A 19,049-nucleotide genomic window follows, 5' to 3' on the forward strand; every position below is an offset into this window, starting at 1 on the left:
TGACAGCTTATTTTGTTAATTAACAAGATGAAGGTTTTATTTTCCCCTAAACGAACGTGTCTGTGAATGCAGACGAATTCGTTCGTTTCTGGCCCTCTATGGAGAAATATTGAAGCTCGTTCAATGTCAATCTTTGTTGCGCTCCTTGTTACGCTTTTGTTTGAAAAAGTAGGTCATACCTTGATCGACTTAATAGCCTTTCTCCATTTATCAAAGGTTCCGTGCGCCTATGTATTACAACAACAAGGTGTCTTCATAGCTATTATGGTTTCTTAGCTCAATATCTTTTTTCATAAAATAACTGAGATAAAGTTTGATATTCTTTAGAGGAGGTTCAAATTCCTCCGCATTCTGGCGCTACTTGATTGAGAATTCACTTTTCGAGGCCAAATATCAAGCCCAATGGGTATCTAGATCTTGACTTTTACTTTTCGCTTATCCCCATTTCGAGCGTAATTCTGTATCATAAAAGCCCTGGTCCATCTCGGAAATCAATTCAACACCTTATATCGCGATATACGTTTAGAAAATAAAAACAAGGTCGCAATATCCAGTATCTTTTCCCAGGACTAATGAGTCCTGCCAGCGGCTCCTTTGGCCTTCTCCTTTGTCACCGAGATAAGCTTAGCTGGTTAGCCCAGCAGTCTCATTCTTGGCTGAGTGGACTCAGATTCCAAGGCTAAAGCGGCAGAAAAAGCGTTCAGGGCCCAAGTATTACTGGCCTTCGCCATTATTTCCATCATGCTTCCGCAAAACCAGGTGCTCTATTGTGGATTAGAACTAAGTCATCCAAATCAAATCAGTTTGCATTTCCAGTTAGATGTGCATGACCATCCAAAACTAAATCCCAACCCAAATCTCGTTAGGTCTTTTACTACCACGAAAACATTCGAGCCCTGAATGAGCGTTTCTTTAGGCCCCGTGACAGCTTGACAGCTGGCATGGCAGCCCCAGAAATGCGCTCTGGCTGCCTGTCGACAGCTGTCCAATGGTCACTAAGAGTGGAAGAAAAAGCGAATATTCCTTTTCCCCGACCTCAACGAGCTCTAATCGTCGACCCCACACGTCCTATCCGTCCGGAACCCTCGCACTGACCCCCGGGTCATCTCAGTAGGGTCTAGACAGTCGTCTCCGGTGTGGAATTCAAGGTTTTCGCCTCAAAAAAGTCTGGTCGGGCCGCACAGGCACGCGGGTTTAGGCAACAAATTTAGCTGGCTCCACGTGTCTGGTCGGGGCACAACAAACATTGCGGATTGACGGGGCCAACTCCTGACCAGATAGACATCGGACCTGGACGTGGCCATGGATTGGGATTGATTGGGTGGAGCCGTCATCACGGGCACCAGGAACACCGTAGCCCATCCAAGATGGCGCAATTGCCTAATAACACGTCGTAAGTAAGGCTGGAGTTTGGAGGCGTGCACAGAGGCGTGTCATACGTGTCTGGGTGTTGTCTTGACGCTTGAGAGCACTTTTTCAGGCACGCCGTAGCCGCTGCGGGTCAATTGCTGGAACTGCAGCCCGTAATGCATCCTGGACAGCCTCTCCATTCGAATCATCCGGGCCAGCCGCACGTCAATGCGGTCACCAGTGTCAGTTATTTGACGGCCACGGGCCAGACTTTGCACGCCCTGCCCGGATCCCAGGCCAGTCCGGCCAATGAGGCTCTGATTCAGAACATCTACGTGTCCACGGCTCCCGCCGCAGTCCAGATCCCGCAATATCAGCCCGTGTATCAGTCGCCGTTGGCTCAGCCAGTGCCCACTGTCACCTATCATCAGATGCAAACGCCCCAACAGCAACAGCAACAGCAGCAGCAACAACAGCAACAGCCGTTACATCAAGCCCAGCCTCAACCCCCACCCCCACATCAGGCCCCACATCAGGCCCCACATCAGGCCCCACATCAGACCCCACAGCAAGCCCATCATCCGCACCTCGCGGCTCTACCTCAGCATCATATGCATGCCACGCCCACCACGGCCGTTTACATGAGTCACCCGCCCTCTCACCTGTCGCCGCTTCCGAATTCGCAGCCTTCCACCGTCGTGTCCCCAGCCCAGACGTCTCAGTACAGCCATGAGCCCCATGGCCACACTAATACGTACCTTCAACTCCAGCCTCAGGCGCGAGTGGTGCGGGCTCCCGGTCCCGCCTACCCCACCCATTACCGTCAGCCCAATCCGTTGGCCGGTCAGACCCTCAATCCGACACATCCAACCCCGCCTAATGGGCCCCGTGTCTCGTTTAAGGGAAACTCCCAACGGATTCAGCGTATGTTCCACACGCAGACTCAGGTGGCGCCTCAGGCCGCCCCAGTCGCTCGACCCATGACCACTTTGAATCCACGAGCCAAGACCAAGGTGGTCATGTTGCAGACCAATCCGGATGGGAGTTTGCGACCCGTCCAATCTTTACGCGGCAGCACGTTTCAGCCCGTGCGCGCCATCAATGTCCAAAGTAGTCAGCCTCGCACCCTGACGTTGGCGCGTCTGCGCATGCCGGAGCCTATTCAAAGACCGAGTATGCGACCGCCCATGCACGCATCTACCCAGGTTCTGCCTGAACAGCCGTGGCGGAATCCACCTACCCAGCCGCCCAGTATGCCCGCTCAGTCACCTCCCCGACCTACACACTATCAGGTCCAGCCCACACCCGTTGCGGGTCATCCTCCTCCAGCACCTCGAGCGACTCAGCCGACTCGAGCAGGTCCGATTCACCAGGCTCCGCCTCAAAATGAGTCTGAGATTGCCTACAACGTCGAGCACATCTTCATAGAGGAAGGTCGTGAGGTGTCTAAGATGCCGATCAAGGTGGGCGACTCCACCTTCTGGGTGGATTGTGTCAATGAACAGCCGCAGGAGGCTTCAGCCAATTCTATATCTTTCGAATTGGATCCCTCGATGCCTGTCATCAATCAGGGTCCACCCACGTCACAACCCAATGAATACAATCAAACCGGACCGCCTCCATCCGCCATGGCTACGCCGGCGAAAAAGGCCAAAATGTAAGAAACAGCATATATTTTCTGACCACCACGTCACCCACTGACGCGCGTCGGCCTTTCATACGTCTTTTTTTTTTTTCATTTCCATTAGCAACTCCAAGGATATCCCGCAAGAAGAACGGGATCGAGCTATCAAACGAGTGGTCGAGGAACACATATCTCCGGGCATCGTTGGCGAAGATATCGGGATCACGGCATCGGCAGTTAGGGCTTGGATCAAAGCTGCTGGTCTCACTCTACCAGCCAAGTACAAACAGGTCCAAAAGAAAGTGCAAGCCGTCAAAGAACCAACTCTACCCAACAATGAGGGTCCTCAAGTGGCGCCTCCCCAACCTCCCCCCGCCCCACTTACTCAATCGTCTCAGGCGAATTTGCCGTACTCCTCCCACCAAGGCGGCAATCATCAGGGCCCGTTATACACCCAGCCTCCCCATTCCCAACCCATGGGTCCGCCAGGTTTTCAAGCCAGTGTTAACAACTTCCGACCTCAAATGGCCAATCGAGGGGCTCGACCACCACATGGAGTGATTAGGATGCCGGGGGCTCCCGCCCCCAAAACCCCTTTGGGCCTCAATCCTCGGCCCAATTCGCCCAAGGATCCTAAAGGAGGCGAGGGCTTGAAACCGGGAGAAAAGTACACGCCTCGTTATGTGGCTGGAAAACTGAAACTGTGTCGGAATTGCGGTTCCACTAGTGCGGACTTTAATCGGTGTGAGGCCTGCCGAAAACCTCTGCCGGATGACTGCAAAATCGTGACCGATCATAACCAGAAGCGAGACTCGGTAGGAACCATGCTATTTAGTTTTCCTGGGCAGTGGATTACATTGATATTTGTTGCTTTTCCCTGCAGTCCACCGGTGACGATCGCCATTCGACGATGTCGCCCAAAGATCCGATGAGTGGATCCGAGCCTGGCGAGGGTGGAAGACTCGAACTCCGAGGTGTGCGAATCAACCACAATAAGCGGAAAAAGAAGGCCCCGGACGAACCGGTCTGTATTGCCTTGTCCTCGGATGAAGAGGACGAGGCTGAGGAAAAGAACGGAAAAGAAGACCTAGAAGAAGGGGATCCATCGGGAGATAAGGCCGCATCCACTCAAACAGGTAAAAAAGAAACATTTAAATCTAACCTCAAACTAAGTCTGATTTGAAACAACGACTGGTTTTAGAATGAAACCACTGCAGATTCAGGGCTTTAGTTCATCCTACATAAAAGGGACGGATTACTTCTAGTAGAGATAACGTGCCAAAATCGTAATGGAAACATGCCATTGACACCCCATTTATTCAGCAGTCATAACTTCGTGCAATAAGTTCGTGCCAGTAACCTGCCTTAAGTTTGAACAGAAGTTGATGCCCTCACCAGGGCAAGAAACGGGCTCCATGGTCAATCATGGATTTGCCGGGGGAATTTGAAACGGCAGGAACTTAGCTGAGCTTGGCTGAGCCCCCATTTAGCCAGGGCAGATGTTTTAGGCTGGTTAGGCAGCAACTTCAAAACAATCCATCCAGATCCATCCCAAGTTTCGGCAATCAACAACAACAGACCAAGCAAGGATGTCGTCAGTCTCTTCTGTTCAGCTCAGCTCAAGCTCAGCTCAAGCTCAGCTCAAGCTCAGCTCAAGCTCAGCTCAAGCTCAGCTCCTGGACCAGAGCTAGAGAACGAAGCCAGACAGACAGACAAACATACAGCTTGGAAGCATGGAAGCATGGAAACATGGGGAAGTGCACCAAACTGCAGATCGGGGCAATCCATTCAGAACTTGAGTCAGTGTGGGACACGATTTCTGAGATTGACGAGTTAACTGAGTCTTCTTCCGAGACAGCGATTCCGTCGGGTGATTGCGTAGAACGGAGTAGACGTCAATGAGCTTCATCATGAATGTCTTAATGCGGGCTATGTACGGCAACTTAAAAAGTCAGCCCGCTCAACCCCGCACATTACCCCAAACAGCCGCTCTGAAGGAGCACGAAGGTGGGTGCCGCCACCACCAAAGCTCTCGACCATGTTCAATTTTCCTAGACTAAACCTCGCATCATGTTTATGTCTGATCGCGGTCAATTTTTTCAAGATTGGAGAAATTCCTGGCCTAACAAAAATTCGGGTTGTGAACAGACGTGGCACGTTTAGCGAAATTAGGCCCCACTTCAATTCATGGCCATGCCTTTTTTTTTTAACAGATTCGGGCGGAGCGGTGGCCGTTCAGGGCGTGACCGACGAGGAAATTGGGTTGACAGCGGGTGGTGTCTCTCCTATGCAAGGCAATTGGGTTAGCCTGCCATGTCGATCCATTCGGATGGGCTCGTACAAGGCTGCGCCCAAGGAGAAGGCCTTTTTCAGCGCCAAAGGCTTTCAAATCCGAGTGCCCGGCTTCACCACCAACGAGATGGTCAAGCTCAACTTTCGAATCGAGGAGGTAATCCAAGTCATGGTTCACTTTGGCAAGAACATGCCCGCCATGTTCTTCTTCGTTATGCCGGCAGCCTGTGAGCGGACCCGCAAAATATTGGGCATGTGCGATCCCACGGGATTTTGGTTGGACAGTCAATCCAAGGGTAAGTCTGCTATATATCATTCATTGGCCATGGATCAAATTAATCATGCTCGATGGCCTTTTGTCTCTGGTATGTCTCAGACGAAACGATGAAGCGAATCACCATCCTCCCGGAACGTCTTCGTGATGAGGACAAAACCTTGCTCACCAATCACTTCAAGGAGAAACTCCACGAACTCGATTCCAAAGCCACTAACGAGTTGCTGGTCAAGTGCTCGCCTCGAGATATCAACATGATCAAGGCCAAGATGGCCGCCAATCGCGCTCTTATGGGCAACGCTGTGGCTGGCTCACCCGCTTCCGGCGGCCCAGACGCCCGAAGGGCCAATGCCATGGGCGGAGGTGAGCCGGAGGCGATCATGAAGTATTGCCAGTTTCCTCTGACGGGAGCGAATTCGGTGTCGGTTGGCACGGAAGACTACATTTGTCTCGAAGAGGACAACTTCCTCAATGACGTGATCATTGACTTCTTCTTCCGGTGGCTCCAGTTTCAAAAATTGGAGCCGGCGGATCGAGAGCGAACTCATATGTTCTCCACGTTCTTCTACAAGCGGTTGACCACTCGTCCCAAGAAGATGAAGAACCGAATTCACCCAGTGGAGGATAACCCGAATCTAAGTGCCGCTGACAAACGTTACGAAAGAGTCAAACGGTGGACCAAGAAAGTGGACATCTTCAACAAGGACTTTGTCTTTGTACCCATCAACGAACAGTAAGTGCCTCACTCTGTGTGATTTATCTTGTGATTAACTTCCAAACAATCACTTTCGATTTCAGATCGCATTGGTTTTTGGCCGTCATCTGTTTCCCGGGTTTGATCGGTTGTCGTACCATGGAGGATGACTCACCGATCGACATGCCTGAGAGTCAAAAACTCGTCACCAACGCCAGCAAGCCCAAAGTACAAAGGAAAGACGAAAAGAAGATTCTTCAGATTGGCTCGACTTCCATCATTCCATTGAAAGGATCCACGGGCGAAAAATTTGTCCTCAACGCCGAAGACGATGCCTCCGATCGGGATGAAGCTGAGGCCTCGGATGACGATATGATGGACGAAGAAGATGAAGTATTTAACCGCATGGGCAAGTTGAATAGTGTTCCTCCGAATTCCCGGCCCATTCTCCAACCCAAAGACCCAAAGGAACCGCCAATTGCCGCTCCCCAAGTCGAAGCTGAAGCAGCACAAGAAAATAAAGAACCGGAAACAAAGTCATCGGAAGACGACAAGACCAAATCTGGAGAGTCCGAACTTGATACGGACGATGATTTGAAGGATGGCGCCCTGAAACTAGAGGAAAGTGACGCCGAGAGCGAAATCCCCGCCTCCGAAAAGTCGCCCGAAGGAAAGGAACCCGAAAGTACGCAAGTCAAACCCGTGACCGAGGAGTCAAATCCACCCAAGGTTGAAGAGAAAAAGTCAGTTAGCGAGAAGACGGATCCCAAAGAGGAAAAAAACGAACTCTGTGATAGTGATAAAAAGACCGTCCCGAACGCGGAACGACCGTCTATAAAACAGTAAGCACAATGTCGGCTCAAGAAGGAAAACCTTGACATCCATTTTGTTTTGTGACTAATGACCATGTTCATAATATTCCAGGCCTTGCATCCTCATCTTTGACTCTTTGAACACGGGCAGCCGTGCTCGAGTGGCGGCCACCTTGCGGGACTATCTCACTTGCGAATACAAGGACAAGAAAGGGGAACCTCGACTGTTCACGCGAGAAAATATGAAAGGCAACTGCCCGAAAGTGCCCCAACAACCGAACTTCTCCGATTGCGGCATCTTTGTCCTTCAATATGCTCAAAGCTTCTTCGAAGTAAGAGAACCACATCATGTGTGTTTTTTCACTAGTTGGTACTCGTATCTAAAAAAAAATTTCCCGTTTACTCCAGAATCCCATCACTGATTTTTCGCTGCCCATCACGTCTTTGCGCAATTGGTTTTCTACGGATATTGTTCGAGCCAAGCGGGGTGAAATTGGCGAAATCATTCGTAGCCTGGCCAAGGGACAGAACCCCAAGAAGACTATTCGCTTCCCGGAGATCTCATTCAACCCTGGTGGTTATTCCGACGACGAGGGCGAGAACATGTCAGATGACGATGAAAAGGCCAGGAAGAAGTTACCCACCACCACACTCATCGGGCAAGGCAAGGGCAAATTGGTGACCGTGTCCTCGGCAGGCAACCTGATACGCCTGCCCATCATGAAAAAGGAGATGAAACCCATCTTGTCCCCTAAAGTCACCTCCTCCGGTTCGGGGATGTTGATAACAAAGAAAGCCGGGAACGTCACCCTCACGCGACTAGAAAATGGAACCGCCGTCAAGGTGTCTACTAGCCTGACCTCCAGCATCACCAGCAACAAAGACTTGTCGGCAATAGACACCAAAGTTCTGTCCAACAATATGAGATCGATTCCCAAAGACATGAGTGACGCGCCCGAGCTCAAAAAGGCCAAGCTCGATGCCCCGGTGGCGAATACGCCAGCGGAGAGCGATGTGCCTAGTGATAATGGCTCGAGGGCTGATATAGCCACTCTCAATGGCGTTCAGGCAGAGGCTATGAAGCCCGATTCAGGTTCCACGGGGCCGTCAGTGTCAGATCCGCCGAGCCAGGAACATGAGGATCCCATGGACACTTCGGAAGAAGTTCCGAATCAAGTGTCCACCACGGTGGAAGTGGCTCCTTCCAACCAAGTCGTGGATTGAGCCGGTCTCTTGTCATATGGAGCCTTGACATGTCATGAATTATTTCGTCTCATGCTCCTATTCCAATTGTGGTATTGTCGACTCACAAAGGGGGCAGAGGATTAACATTAACATATCTCTAATCTCCACAGTTGTCCGCCGACTGAGACGTGTTGAGAATTGTGCATTTTTTGGAATTCGGTTCCCTCATAACAGAATTGCCTTTGCTATTCATTTACATCCATTGCTATAATATAGATGAGCCGCCTTCGAACCCTCCATTGATCTTTTGTTTTGAACTCGGAAAGAATGCTCTTATTTAACCACGTTTTCTAATTAAAAAAACAAAATAATTGGTCAGTCCTTCCTTCGATCAAATCAAGAGTTCTTACGCAGACCAAAAATCAAATGATGTAGTACGACCTCACGAGCGATCACCTAAAGCTAGCAGACTCAATCCCTCAGTGGTAATCGGTACGGTGTATGCGGCCCACGGCAGTCTCATCAGTTGGCAAGGAAAACAGATGACAAAGCGGGCGATGCCAAACTATCTACAGCGAGGCATGGTTATGCTCTGTCCAACTCGACATTTGGGCCTTTAGACTGTTGGAATGCGTAAGTAATAAATCAACCATAAGTCAGACGTGACGTGACATTCAATCGCAGTTTGTATTGAATACCACGGCAGGCATATCATATATAAGCAACAAACCCGCCCCTGGGCTCTAATCGGCCTTCTTGACGGGCTTGGCGCCCTTTCGCGGAGGCAAAGGCTTCTGCGCGCGAATCAGGGCCGAGGCGCGTCGAAGGGCGGCCTTGCTCAAATCCTTGCGGTATCGCTGCTTGTTGAGCGTGTTCCGGATGGTGGTCAGAACCACGCGGGCGCCCTTCTTCAAGTCCGAGCGATTGTAGCGTTGACCGGGTCGGTAACTGCGGCTAGACTTCTTCAATGTCAACGTCACGCCCTTCTTGTCGGCGGTGGGCGCAACGGCCACGGCCTTCTTGTGCAAGAAGCCGTTGTATCGGAACGAGTTCTTGTTGGTCAGATTGAAGGGGTCGACCGAGAAGGGCTTGGGGCAGTTCCGCTTCTTGAGCAGATAAGCCGAGTTGTTGCGGGTCACGGCCCAAGCGATTTCAGACGACATGATGAAAACGTCCAAGATCTGAAACCAAAATCCGCCTGGTCAGTCATCCATCGCCCCCAATCACTAGCTCAGGCTCTAGCCCATAGGCACTAGCTTCGGTCTCACTCGGTGCCAGGGCCTAATTCCAGCCGTAAGGACCACCCTCGAGCCGTGATTCGGCCTTACCTACACAATAAGCGTCCAATCCTCGTGGCGTCCCGACGAAAAAGACAGATCCACAGCATCAGCTGAAAGTTTGCGTCAGCTGTGGATGGGCAGGTTCAGCCCCGGCATAGCTGTGGCTGATTTGAAAGCGGCCGAGATAGGCGAACAGCAAGAGCGGAAAGGGAAGTGTGTTTGGGGAAATCTCGCAACCTCGTGTTGTGGTTGGGTTTGGCATTGGCATCGGTGAATTTTCAGCTGTCAAGTTCGACCCAGACTTGTGAAATTGAGGACCTTGAAGGACTCGAGGATTGTTTGTTGGTGTCCCAGTGAGTGTGGGAAATCAATCGAGCCATGTCTTTGACCAGTTTGGACGTGATGAAGGACGAGGTGAAGGGCATGCTGCAGGGGATTGAGCGGTACAATCCCAATAATACCCAGCCGCTGGAGCAGTACGTGGAGATGCAGGTCCGGGAGCAAGCCTATGATTTGGAGGCTAATCTGGCCTTACTCAAGCTCTACCAATTCAACCCGTCGTATTTCTCGCTGCCCGTGGCCACCCAGATCTTGCTGAAGGCCTTGGCCAATTTGCCGCATTCCGATTTTGTGCTCTGTAAATGTCTTCTGTCCCACGTAAGTTCAAGTGAACGTAGGTAGGTAGGTAGGTAGGTAGGTAGGTAGGGCGGCTCCTGGGTTGGCCGCATCCCAGGTTGGCTTCTCTGACCCGTGGATGACCTTCGCCTGTTTTGTCATCGAGAAACCAAGGCTTCTGTTTAAGTACCCGAGCTTTCCGTTCATCATGGATTGCTGATGTATCTGGCTAAAGGGATGAACTTTAGAATGATCCAAGGATGGAAAGGATGTTTGTTTGAATGCTGTGCACTTTTCCTCCCCGAACTTGGATCAAACTTGGGTTAACCTCTTCCCATGCCTCTATTTAACAATCACGAGTGGTTTTTTTTTCTCTTCTACCAGGACAATCTGGAGCAAGAGCCCATTCAGAAACTGCAGCTCTTGGCCAACTTGTTGGAAGGTTGTCAGTTTGCCCAATTCTGGCAGCGGGCGCACGCCATGAATGACTTGGTGCGCACCGTGCCCGGCTTTGAGGATGCCATCCGCAAGTTCGTGTGTCACGTCATCAGTATCACCTACCAACGCATTCCCGACGATACCTTGTGCGAACTGCTGGGTTTGGTGGACGAGAACTTGGTCAATCAATGGATCGCGCGCAACGGCTGGAAATCCGACGAGTCCGGATTTGTGGTCATCTCCAACCAAGACGAGCAGATCAAGACCAAGAAGATCACGGAGAAAATTGACATTGAAAGTGTGGCTGGAATCATGGCCTCTAGTTTCTGAGTTGACTGGGCCTACTCTACCAGGTTAAGTGTGAATGAGACAATAAATGCATCATCGTAGGCATAAAATATGTATTGGGGTTGTGGTTCGGGATAATGATGGAAAAGAATGGGCCCCGCCAGCCCATCGCCATTAGGGCATGGGCCGAGCTCACTCGGTTTCCATGGTTTCAGCCTCGCCCGCTGCGGGAGCGTCATCGGAGGGCGCGGCGGGTTCGTCGTCTTGCGGTTGTGCCGCTCCACCCCGGCGTTCCTCACCCTCGATACTCGACAAGTACGGCTCGACGGCGGCGTTCTCGTGCACCACAAAATCCAAATTTTGACCGACAATAGCGATCGACACGTTCTAGAACAACAACGACAAATACGAAATTCTGAAGCGGGCACAACTCGGGAAGTCATGGGCGATAGTTTCAAGAAAATTCCTGACAAGAAGAAGGTGTAATCACGTATCTTTAAATACGAGGAAATGACACTGAATCTGACCGGATGAAAGCATACGTCCCAACAGAAGCGTTCGTAAATCAGGAGATCGGCAAGCTTGTTAAAGAAATGTGTTCCACATTTTTATCGAGTGTGCTGGCTACAAAAGAACATCTCAGTTCGGTTACTTTTTTTTGAACGTATTTCTTGTCCGGATCCTTCTATTTGATTAATCTGGCTAACAGGGGCGGATGGCGTCATTCGCAAACGAGAAATGGGTTCACTGGAAAACTCCTCTCTTGTCTCTCCAAGAGGCAGGCTTGTGAGGGGGTTAGACAAAGATATCAATATTTTTAGACACTTCATTCACGGTACGTCAATGCGACTCCAGGCCCCTTAGCCGTAAGCACTCACCTCCTTGGTCAAATCCACCTCGTTGGGCAGGGTATCGCGTAGAGCTCGCAGGCCATGCTTGACCAACTCTTCGAGATCGCAGGTCTTGAATTCGTTCAGATGCTTTTCCAAGTAAGTTCGGGCACTTTGGGAGCGGGCTCCAATGGCCATGGCTTGGCAGGGATAGAAATTGGCCGAGGGGCAGATTTGAATGATACACGGCCCTTGCTCGTCGTATCCGGCCATGAGCATGCCCACGCCGTACGGACGCTTGTTGTAGCCCTGAATGCAGAGTTGCATCTTGTTGCCCAACTCCGTGGACATCTTGGCCAAACGCAATGGCGCATTGTGGAAATACCTAGAATTTAACGCAAGATTGGTCACCGAGTAATCCTGGAAATCCCAAGACGGGACTTTCGAAGCCAATTTTTGAGAAGCGTCAATATTGAGCAAAAGCTATAGAATCAGATATCTAGATTGATCTAATTTCAGCCCTCGTGAAAAAAACTCTTTATCAAAACACTAGATCAGAGGTCTGTTTTTTAAAAAGCTCCTACCTCGGAGTTAGGGGCTTGGGTTTGAACCAGTATGAAAATCCACTCGCCAAAGTGGTGAGCGGATTCTCATTCTATGTAACGTCCAAGCCTTGACTCCGAGGTGCGAGCGTTTAAAAAAAAACTAGCCTTGGGACAAACAATTTTGTAACCTGGACACTTCTTCTCCAACTTGTATTTGTGAACTAATCAAACGCTTTTTTTGGTTTTAATTTCGAAATGATCTTTCAAAACTCTGGGGTTAGTTAGTATCCCTGGTAACGCAATGAACCAAGCATTCACCTTTGGCGTTCAAAGCGGGCTCAAAGAATTGAATAAGCCTTGTAAGTGATCTTGGATGGCATAGCAAATCTGAAGGAGAAATTCATCAACCCATGGGGCAAACATGGTACATATATCTACAGAACCGCCCCACCCCATTGGAATCCAAAGTATCGGCATTATATATCACTGGAGCTATCACAAAAGAACCTAGTTGTGAAGGTACTTCGATCTGGAATTTGATCGCTGTGTGTCTTCTAAGCATTACACTTACACGTCTGATTCACTACTTATCCTATCCTTGAAGCTAAAAAGAGGGGCTCGGGCCGAATATCGTGGAAAAAAAACATAATCATGGTTATGGCCAGAGCATCCCAGACGATGGTTGGGACCTATCCAGTGGACTTCGGCCCATCAATGGGCGGTTTAGCCGGAGGAATCGTTCACGAGCAACTTGCCGGTCCTAGACACACACTGGCCTCAGGCCCCATATTGATTGGTGGTCGGTCATGGGCCAGGCCACTGGCCAGGCCACTGGCCAGGCCACTGGCCGTGATGATCACCCACCTGGCGTGCAGACATTGGGTTCGCATCCAACGGCCCAACGTCTTGGCGTCGGCCGTTAATCCGGCGAACGACACGCCCACATGATCGTCAATGGTCAAAATCTTCTTCTGATGAGCGGCCAGCTCAGACGGGCGTCGTTTGAAGGCCACCAACACGGCGTGATGGGCGTTCTTGAGCCCGACCGTAGCCGAGCCTTGCTTGACGGCCTCCATGGCATATTCCACTTGGTGGAGACGACCCTGGGGCGACCAAGTCGTCACGTCGCTATCGTATTGATTCCGAAACTAAAAGCCGAAACCAGAATCACAAACACCAAAATCTGGGACAAGCCTCACTGTGAACCAACCATAATGAATGATGTGGGCGAAGGAGCTACCAAAGATCGGTCCGAACAAAAGGTTCCAAGGATGAATCGGAGGAATCGGCAGAATCCGTGGATGGAGTTTGAAGTTTCCAAATCGGCAAGTCACTCACTTCTCAATCAATAGCTGCATTCAAGCAGTTCACTTCCACCGACAGTGAGGCCAAATCAAGATGAGATTTCCTGACCAAGTACGCCAAGATGTTATAATTTTTGAGCGTGGTACGAGTCAGATTCATAACAAAAAGGCTAAGCATTGACCTTCGAGACCCTGGCCTAAGGACTTAGCATCGTGTAGTCAGTACATACGCTGCAGTGCGTCCCAAGACATGAGTGTTGGTGATGGAGAAGAGGTATATTTGGCAGCCCTGAAGCCGGAGATTGGTGGGGGAAGGTGACGAATTAGGACAAAAAAAAGCCCAAAATGGAAGTACTTTGATCGATCTTTATCGACAACCAACATGGAATGCCGGCGAGGTCGCTCAGGCATTTGGATTAACCAATCGTTACCTTTCCTGGGTATGTTCTTATGACTTTTCCACAAATACTCAAGTAGGATGTTGATATTCTACTTGAAATATATTCCCACAACCTAAGACGCCACCGATGTTGCGAAATAGATGAGTAGATATTTCAAGAAAATGGGATTGAAATATGCCGGAACGAGACTACGGTCAGTTTGAGAAACGGGCGTATTTCTCAAATATGTGACATGTGGCTGGCAGCTACCCTGAACCCCAACCATTGTCGGTAATAAGGCTTCCCAGGTTATCAGCCTTGAGGCCAAATTTGGCATTAATCTTTTCCTCGGTTAACACCTGACCTCCTCTCATCTGATTGTAAAGTATCCTTCTTGCTAAATGAAAGACTTGAACATACGCGATGAGTGACACCATTCCGCTTAAGTTCGTGATTGGTCATGGTCAGATCCAGCAACCAGCTTGAAAGTGTACCCCATAGTTTTGGTTAGAGCAATAGAGATAGAGAACCACCACTCGCCAAACAAGTTGAGATTTTGAATCCATTTTGGGGGCCCATCGCATCACGTCACTTTAACTATTGGGTCATGTTTCAAATTGCTTTTCAGCGCCTTGAATAACGCCCTCTGGCTGGTCTATGTGTTGGACCAATAAAGAGTTTGAGTGCCTGGTCATGAACTTTGGCATCTAAACCTTTGTTTTGTGCTTAAACGCCTATTTAAAAAAATATAGTGTACTGTCTCAAGATACGCCAACGTGGACATGAATTGGACAAATTTCAAAATATATCAGTAATTCATGTTTCTATGGACTTTTGGACTATGGACCAGATTGACAATATGAGCCAGAATTTCTCGCACTGTCCTTGATCACCATTATTAAATGTTAATTTTAAAGTTTGCTTCACACTGAATCTTTGATGTGTTACTTTTGTTTAGATTCAGCATCAAGTTCCAAGAAGCTGCTTCATTCTTAGCTTCATTCTTAAACAATAGTTGTTTCGCGAATAATTCCTGGAGAAAGCCTGACATTTCGGCACGTATTCGCTGATTTCTTTTAGGGCACTCTATTCGCCCCCTTAAAGAGGACCAATGTTTTTACTCGGCCAATGGCATGACTCTGTGACTTTTTCGGCCTCCCTGTGGGTCCTTTTTCGGCATGCTGCACATGCTGCAGCTGTTGACTGGAAAATGTGAGTGTGACTCAGCCGGCGATCGGCCAGCCCATCCCCAAGAGCGAGCCAGCAGAGCATGCCCGCTGCAGAGGGCTGCTCCAGAGGGCGGCTAGCTGTTTGGAATGCATGCACATGGCACATCTGGAGTTGGTGGTGGGGAGTTGAGACTTGAGCCTGGAGTCGGATTGTTCTGGAAGCCTTGATCGATTTGGCGTGTGTCTTGTGGAGTACTACTGATTGTATCTTAGTGGCCATCTCGCACGGCTTCTGCTCTATCAGGGACGACTTTGTGCTTAGGACTTGACCTAGCCTTTCGATTTGAACCTCCATCATGTCGACCATGGCCTCGACTTTGAGTTTGGCGGGCGAGCGTCGGACGGGCAGCGATGTGCGGACCCAGAACGTGTTGGCCGCCTCCACCATCTCCAACATCGTGAAATCCAGTTTGGGCCCGGTGGGCTTGGACAAGATGCTGGTGGACGACATCGGGGACGTGACCATCACCAACGACGGCGCCACCATCCTCCAGCTGCTCGAGGTCGAGCATCCAGCCGCCAAGGTGAGTCTAGGGGGGGTCTGTTTATCCCCCAACCGGCCAGCCCACCCCACCCGTCTTGGTTTGGTTGGTTGGTTGGTTTCTCGGTTTCTGCCCAACCACCCACAGGGTCCACAGGGCCAATTGCCCAAAAAAGTTTCCACTCATGAATTGGGTGGCAATCTTAGCTTTTTCATATTTGTAAAAAAAAAAATATCCAAATATTTAAGTCTACCGAGTTGACCATGGGCGTATGATGTCGGAAAATCCGGAGTGTGGCCTAACATGGGATGAATTTGTTAAGTAAAGCGTTGACAAAGTGTGTTCTAAAATTTTATTTAAAATATTTTGAATGATTTGGTAAATGGTATTTCCATGGACACCAAAGGTTTTTGACCACCAGAGCACGGACAAGGGGCTATAACCGAGTTCGGGCCGAGTGAATTTCCTAAATGGCTGCTCCCAGGGGCGTGCCGATCCTAACATCGTGTCCCCTTTTGATCAGGTCTTGGTCGAATTGGCTCAGTTGCAAGACGAAGAGGTGGGTGATGGCACCACCTCGGTGGTGATTGTGGCCGCCGAGTTGCTCAAGAACGCCGATGAACTCGTCAAGCAAAAGATCCATCCCACGTCCATTATCGCCGGATTTCGACTGGCTTGTAAAGAAGCCGTGAAGTACATTCAGGTAAAATAAAGTCACGCCCAGCCCATCAATATTGAAGCCACCCCTTCAAGCCTTGGTTGACTTTCTCCTCATAGGAGCATCTCTCCTACTCAGTCGAGTCGCTGGGCGCCGATTGCTTGATCAATGCCGCCAAGACGTCCATGAATTCCAAGCTGATTGGCGCGGACTCTGACTTCTTCGCCAAGATGGTCGTGGATGCAGCCAACGCCATCAAGACCTCGGACGGCAAAGGCGGCCACTTGTACCCCATCAAGGCCGTCAATGTGCTCAAAGCCCATGGCAAGAGCGCCCGCGAGTCCATGCTCATTGAGGGTTATGCCCTGAACTGCACCATTGCCGCGCAACAAATGCCCCGCATTGTCAAGAACGCCAAGATCGCCTGTCTGGATTTCTCGCTCCAGAAGGCCAAGATGAAGATGGGTGTCCAAGTTCTGGTCACGGATCCCACAAAGTTGGAAGCCATCCGCGATCGCGAGTATGACATCACCAAGGAACGTATCCAAAAGATCCTGGACGCCGGAGCCAACGTCATTTTGACCACGGGGGGCATCGATGATCTCTGTCTGAAGTATTTCGTGGAGGCCAAGGCCATGGCCGTGCGACGGTGCAAGAAGGTGGACTTGAAGCGGATCGCCAAGGCCTCGGGCGCCACTTTCGTGACCAGCTTGGCCAATTTGGAAGGCGAAGAGTCTTTCGAGGCCTCCATGTTGGGCGAGGCCGCTTCGGTGGCTCAAGAACGCATCTGCGACGATGAACTGATCATCGTTCGGGGCACCAAAGCTCGCACAGCCTCGTCCATCATTCTGCGAGGACCCAACGATTTCTACTGCGACGAGATGGAGCGATCCATTCATGACTCACTTTGCGTTGTGAAGCGGGTCATGGAGAGCAAGAACGTGGTGGTGGGCGGAGGAGCCGTGGAAGCTGCCCTCTCGATCTACTTGGAGAATTTTGCTACCACTTTGTCGTCCAGGTAAGGCGAGCGAGCATCCAGGCCCCGGATGGATGGAATTGGGCTACTACGTCTTTACAAAATGATTCGTTCATTCCGTTTTCAGAGAGCAATTGGCCATTGCCGAGTTCGCCAAGTCATTGCTGGTGATCCCCAAGACCTTGGCTATCAATGCGGCTCAAGACGCGTCCGAGTTAGTGGCCAAGCTGCGAGCTTACCACAATTCTAGCCAGACCAAGGCCGAGCATGTCGACCTCAAGAACTGCGGACTCGATCTCTATGAAGGTAAAAATAACCAGAATATAAAGTGGGTCTTCCAGATACTAACTTGATATCTTCATTGTCCTCAATGAATGCAGGTGCCGTCAAAGACAATAAAAAGATGGGTGTGTTCGAACCTGCCATTTCCAAGGTGAAGAGCTTGAAATTCGCTACGGAGGCAGCCATAACCATTTTGAGGATTGACGACCTCATCAAACTGGAGCCCGAGCAAGGCGAAGAGAAATCCTACCAACAAGCCTACCAATCCGGTCAATTGGATGGTTGATCTGGGCCCGTATCCTCCCAAAGATCTGCCCCTCGTCCCTCCGTTTCTAATATCGTCATGCACGACCCTGGTTGGATGTTTCTCTTCAATTAATGAATCATTTTTGCTATGTCTCTCTGCTACAAAACAACTTCACGACTTTTCTGAAGATAAATACTCGCTAACACCAGAAAGGTCGTTCAATGATTTTTTTTTCTGCTTAGGCCCGAGTGGATGCTTTACTTGAACTTGAAGAGAGAGAGAGGCAAGCCCCTTAGCTCGTCATGCACTATGCGCTTGTTTTCCTTCAAAATCGTTTGATAACAATCGTAATAGCCGATAATGTTGGGGAGAGCAAATTTTGGCTAGTTTTACAATCGCATTAACGTTAGAAAATGCATGGTTACCTTTATAGGTGAAGTATTATTGAAGTAATGGGTTTCAGATATGCGTTTGACGCCCCACTACATATTTTCCTAATTTTGTGACTGGCTTAGAAGGTAACAACGAAATGTGTATTAGAATGTGAAATTGATACCGTTACTCCTACTGATGTGAAGCCAACCCCGACAGGGTAAGTAGGCCGATGCTTAACTTGCCCAAGTAGGAGCTTGCCCCAACTTGGGTTTGTACACAAACATTTGAGGGGAAAATGGCGTGGCCAGGGCAAATTAAACCAGCTTAAACAAGAAAAGCTATAATGTGCACCAACAGTAACGCAGCAACGTGGCTTTGGTTCAATGGCTAGTTTGTTTCTGGCAATCTGACTTCAGCTATTCGGACATTTAGGCAAGCGCTGGTACCAGCAAACAAACTTGCCTGCCAATGACAGTGATGGAAAATTGGCGTTTCAAACTGGTTTTAACGAAGCTGACCTTTCCTCATATAGCAACGTGAAAGAAGGGTCAGCATCTCAAAAACGTGTTTGAAGCCTCAAACTTGCATAACTGACTTTGGTACCAGCAAACAAACGAACCTGCCACAGCCTGCCTAAACGTCCCCATGAACAGAAAATCCCCATCTTGCGGTTTTCCTGAACTAAACATCTTGGCCCCCTACTTTAGCAGTGGATTTCTGCTTGGGTTAAGCTTGTCCAAGTTCATGTACTTGGCCAAGCTTTGCTGGTTAACAAGTAGAACTTGGGTGTTTGTGACAACTAGTGTTCTCAAACTTACGCAAATAACATTTATTTGCATCCTGAGCCCTTAAATGCATCTTTTTGCACACTAAACTTTTATTTGCATCA

General features: G+C 49.7%; 5 protein-coding genes across 6 annotated transcripts; 3 read left to right on the top strand and 2 right to left on the bottom strand.

Moving 5' to 3' along the window:
* The first annotated feature begins 1,028 nt into the window (after positions 1–1,028).
* On the top strand, positions 1,029–8,528 carry LOC131881433 (uncharacterized). Its single transcript, XM_059228286.1, has 9 exons — positions 1,029–1,393; positions 1,481–3,007; positions 3,099–3,789; positions 3,858–4,110; positions 5,188–5,562; positions 5,643–6,273; positions 6,339–7,076; positions 7,159–7,378; positions 7,455–8,528. The coding sequence occupies exons 1-9, from the start codon at positions 1,368–1,370 to the stop codon at positions 8,268–8,270; spliced, it is 5,277 nt and encodes a 1,758-aa protein (XP_059084269.1). The 5' UTR covers positions 1,029–1,367; the 3' UTR covers positions 8,271–8,528.
* Positions 8,529–8,894: 366 nt separating this feature from the next.
* LOC131881437 (large ribosomal subunit protein eL28-like) lies at positions 8,895–9,697 on the bottom strand. 2 transcript variants are annotated; one of them, XM_059228289.1, is made up of 2 exons: positions 9,560–9,697; positions 8,895–9,412 (listed from the first exon to the last, which is right to left on the bottom strand). In XM_059228289.1, the coding sequence occupies exon 2, from the start codon at positions 9,392–9,394 to the stop codon at positions 8,975–8,977; it is 420 nt and encodes a 139-aa protein (XP_059084272.1). In that variant the 5' UTR covers positions 9,395–9,412; positions 9,560–9,697; the 3' UTR covers positions 8,895–8,974. The 2 variants fall into 2 exon arrangements, with proteins under 2 accessions (XP_059084272.1, XP_059084274.1); XM_059228291.1 differs by having other exon boundaries at positions 9,564–9,674.
* A 54-nt stretch (positions 9,698–9,751) lies between these two features.
* On the top strand, positions 9,752–10,962 carry LOC131881436 (eukaryotic translation initiation factor 3 subunit K-like). The gene is made up of 2 exons (XM_059228288.1): positions 9,752–10,168; positions 10,511–10,962. The coding sequence occupies exons 1-2, from the start codon at positions 9,890–9,892 to the stop codon at positions 10,892–10,894; spliced, it is 663 nt and encodes a 220-aa protein (XP_059084271.1). The 5' UTR covers positions 9,752–9,889; the 3' UTR covers positions 10,895–10,962.
* On the bottom strand, positions 10,949–13,607 carry LOC131881435 (proteasome subunit alpha type-1-like). The gene is made up of 4 exons (XM_059228287.1): positions 13,438–13,607; positions 13,092–13,375; positions 11,731–12,067; positions 10,949–11,239 (listed from the first exon to the last, which is right to left on the bottom strand). The coding sequence occupies exons 1-4, from the start codon at positions 13,438–13,440 to the stop codon at positions 11,045–11,047; spliced, it is 819 nt and encodes a 272-aa protein (XP_059084270.1). The 5' UTR covers positions 13,441–13,607; the 3' UTR covers positions 10,949–11,044.
* Positions 13,608–15,237: 1,630 nt separating this feature from the next.
* LOC131880566 (T-complex protein 1 subunit alpha-like) lies at positions 15,238–17,997 on the top strand. The gene is made up of 5 exons (XM_059227233.1): positions 15,238–15,664; positions 16,146–16,325; positions 16,400–17,298; positions 17,384–17,562; positions 17,637–17,997. The coding sequence occupies exons 1-5, from the start codon at positions 15,437–15,439 to the stop codon at positions 17,822–17,824; spliced, it is 1,674 nt and encodes a 557-aa protein (XP_059083216.1). The 5' UTR covers positions 15,238–15,436; the 3' UTR covers positions 17,825–17,997.
* The last annotated feature ends 1,052 nt before the right edge of the window (positions 17,998–19,049 follow it).

The sequence above is a fragment of the Tigriopus californicus genome, chromosome 5, assembly GCF_007210705.1.
Source record: "Tigriopus californicus strain San Diego chromosome 5, Tcal_SD_v2.1, whole genome shotgun sequence".
In the NCBI taxonomy this organism is placed as follows: domain Eukaryota; kingdom Metazoa; phylum Arthropoda; class Copepoda; order Harpacticoida; family Harpacticidae; genus Tigriopus; species Tigriopus californicus.